This window comes from Nannospalax galili, unplaced genomic scaffold (assembly GCF_000622305.1).
Source record: "Nannospalax galili isolate Female #2095 unplaced genomic scaffold, S.galili_v1.0 scaffold302, whole genome shotgun sequence".
Taxonomy (NCBI): domain Eukaryota; kingdom Metazoa; phylum Chordata; class Mammalia; order Rodentia; family Spalacidae; genus Nannospalax; species Nannospalax galili.
Genome location: NW_008350120.1, coordinates 6,295,641 through 6,297,159, shown reverse-complemented (window position 1 = coordinate 6,297,159; position 1,519 = coordinate 6,295,641). Strand labels below are relative to the sequence as shown.

General features: G+C 42.9%; 1 protein-coding gene across 1 annotated transcript in view; it reads left to right on the top strand.

Annotated features, from left to right (window-relative positions):
- Positions 1-1,168: 1,168 nt before the first annotated feature.
- Positions 1,169-1,519, top strand: part of Ptprn2 (protein tyrosine phosphatase receptor type N2) — a gene marked incomplete at its 5' end in the record, with an annotated part of 26,361 nt that continues 26,010 nt past the window's right edge. The window contains 1 exon segment of the mRNA XM_008847278.3: positions 1,169-1,222. Within this exon segment, the coding sequence (XP_008845500.1) occupies positions 1,169-1,222 (54 nt within the window).

Here is a 1,519-nt window from a genome sequence, read left to right as displayed (position 1 = left end):
ATGGGCGGGGCGGGGGGGTGGGGGGGTTGTTCAGACTTCTATCAGAAGTAGCTAATTCTAGTAAAGCTGCAGTCAGTGGAGTAGGAAAAAGAAAAAGGCCTGTGATGCTGGGCAGCCTGATGCTAAAGCATCTAGTCAGAGCTGGGGCTGCATCTCCCCCTACCCAGTCCTCCCTGCTGGGAGGCTCCAGCCACTGAGTTTCCACTGCGCTATGAAGGCGTGTCTTTGCAAAGAAACATGACATCTTTCCATCTCTTGTTCAAGGGGAAACTTTTCTTTTTTTATTGCCACTTTTTCTCCTTAACTTGAGTCTTATATTACAGGAGGTCACAGCAGGTCCTAGAAGGCATCCTCCGCACCCCCACCCTTTTTTCCTTCCAGCAAACTGAGATCCTGTCTTTGTGTTTCTTTACAAGAAATACTTTACTGAGAACTTTAATGTACTTTGAAAACTTGTTTAGTTGTTTCACTGAATTAAGGGGGAAAAAAAAACTTGGAGGTTATACTGTGAATTTAAATCAGCCCTCTGATTTAGGTACAGGATGTTCAACAAAAAACTCAAACTTATCTCACTGTTAGTTCTCCTGTAACTGCTGCTCTAAACCTGCACAATGGAGTTATTTTTAAAACCACTCAGATTTAGAAAAATGAAAGAGATGGTCTTGAGCTTTCTGGAATGTTCTCCATAATTTGGGTTCCCTTACCTAAAACTAGCACATCAAATGGGATCTTTAGGGTGCCATTTTTAAAAGTGGTCATACTCTATTCCAGTGGTTCTGAGCATAAATTTCAAAACTCAAACGTTCCTCAACAGAGGTCTGATCACCAGCCACATACAGGGGCACCGTGGGAAGGGTGGAAGAAGATGTGAGAGGACTGGGGGTACAGAGCTGGCTCCTGGGGATCCATTGACCCAAACCCTGGCACTCATTCTTTAAGGGGAAAAGAAACATCGTGGATGTTTTTAAAAGATGTTCTTAAAGCTTGTTTAATAAGTTAACATTGAACAGGAAAATCTTAGAAGTTAAATGTGGTTTTGCTTTCTTTGTTCAAACAGGCTATAGCAAAAAACTATCTCAATGTAGGGACTATGAGCTGGGACTTGTTAGTTTATCTGATAGCGGAATCTTGGTTTATCACTGTAAACTTTTATCTCTTTTTATTTCAGAAAAGTAAACAAGTGCTACAGGGGTCGTGCTTGTCCCATAATCGTTCACTGCAGGCAAGTACAACTTCCAACCTGGGTTCAGCTTTCACTATTTCAAAGCATAACATACACAGCTCAGCAGGGGTGGGGCCTTCCCACCGCCTAATGCACATATCTAACTGGTCTTTCTAGGGGAAACCATGGGTATGGCATTATCTGTCGTGCTCTTTGGCTGGAGAAAGCTGTGCTTCTCTGTCTGGGCACCTGGATTAGCTGGCATGGCTACATTCTTCCCAGTAGGCACCGTCTCCCATTTCTACCCACATCCAACCACCTTTATTATTTTTTTCTTAAACTCTTCATGCCACAAAA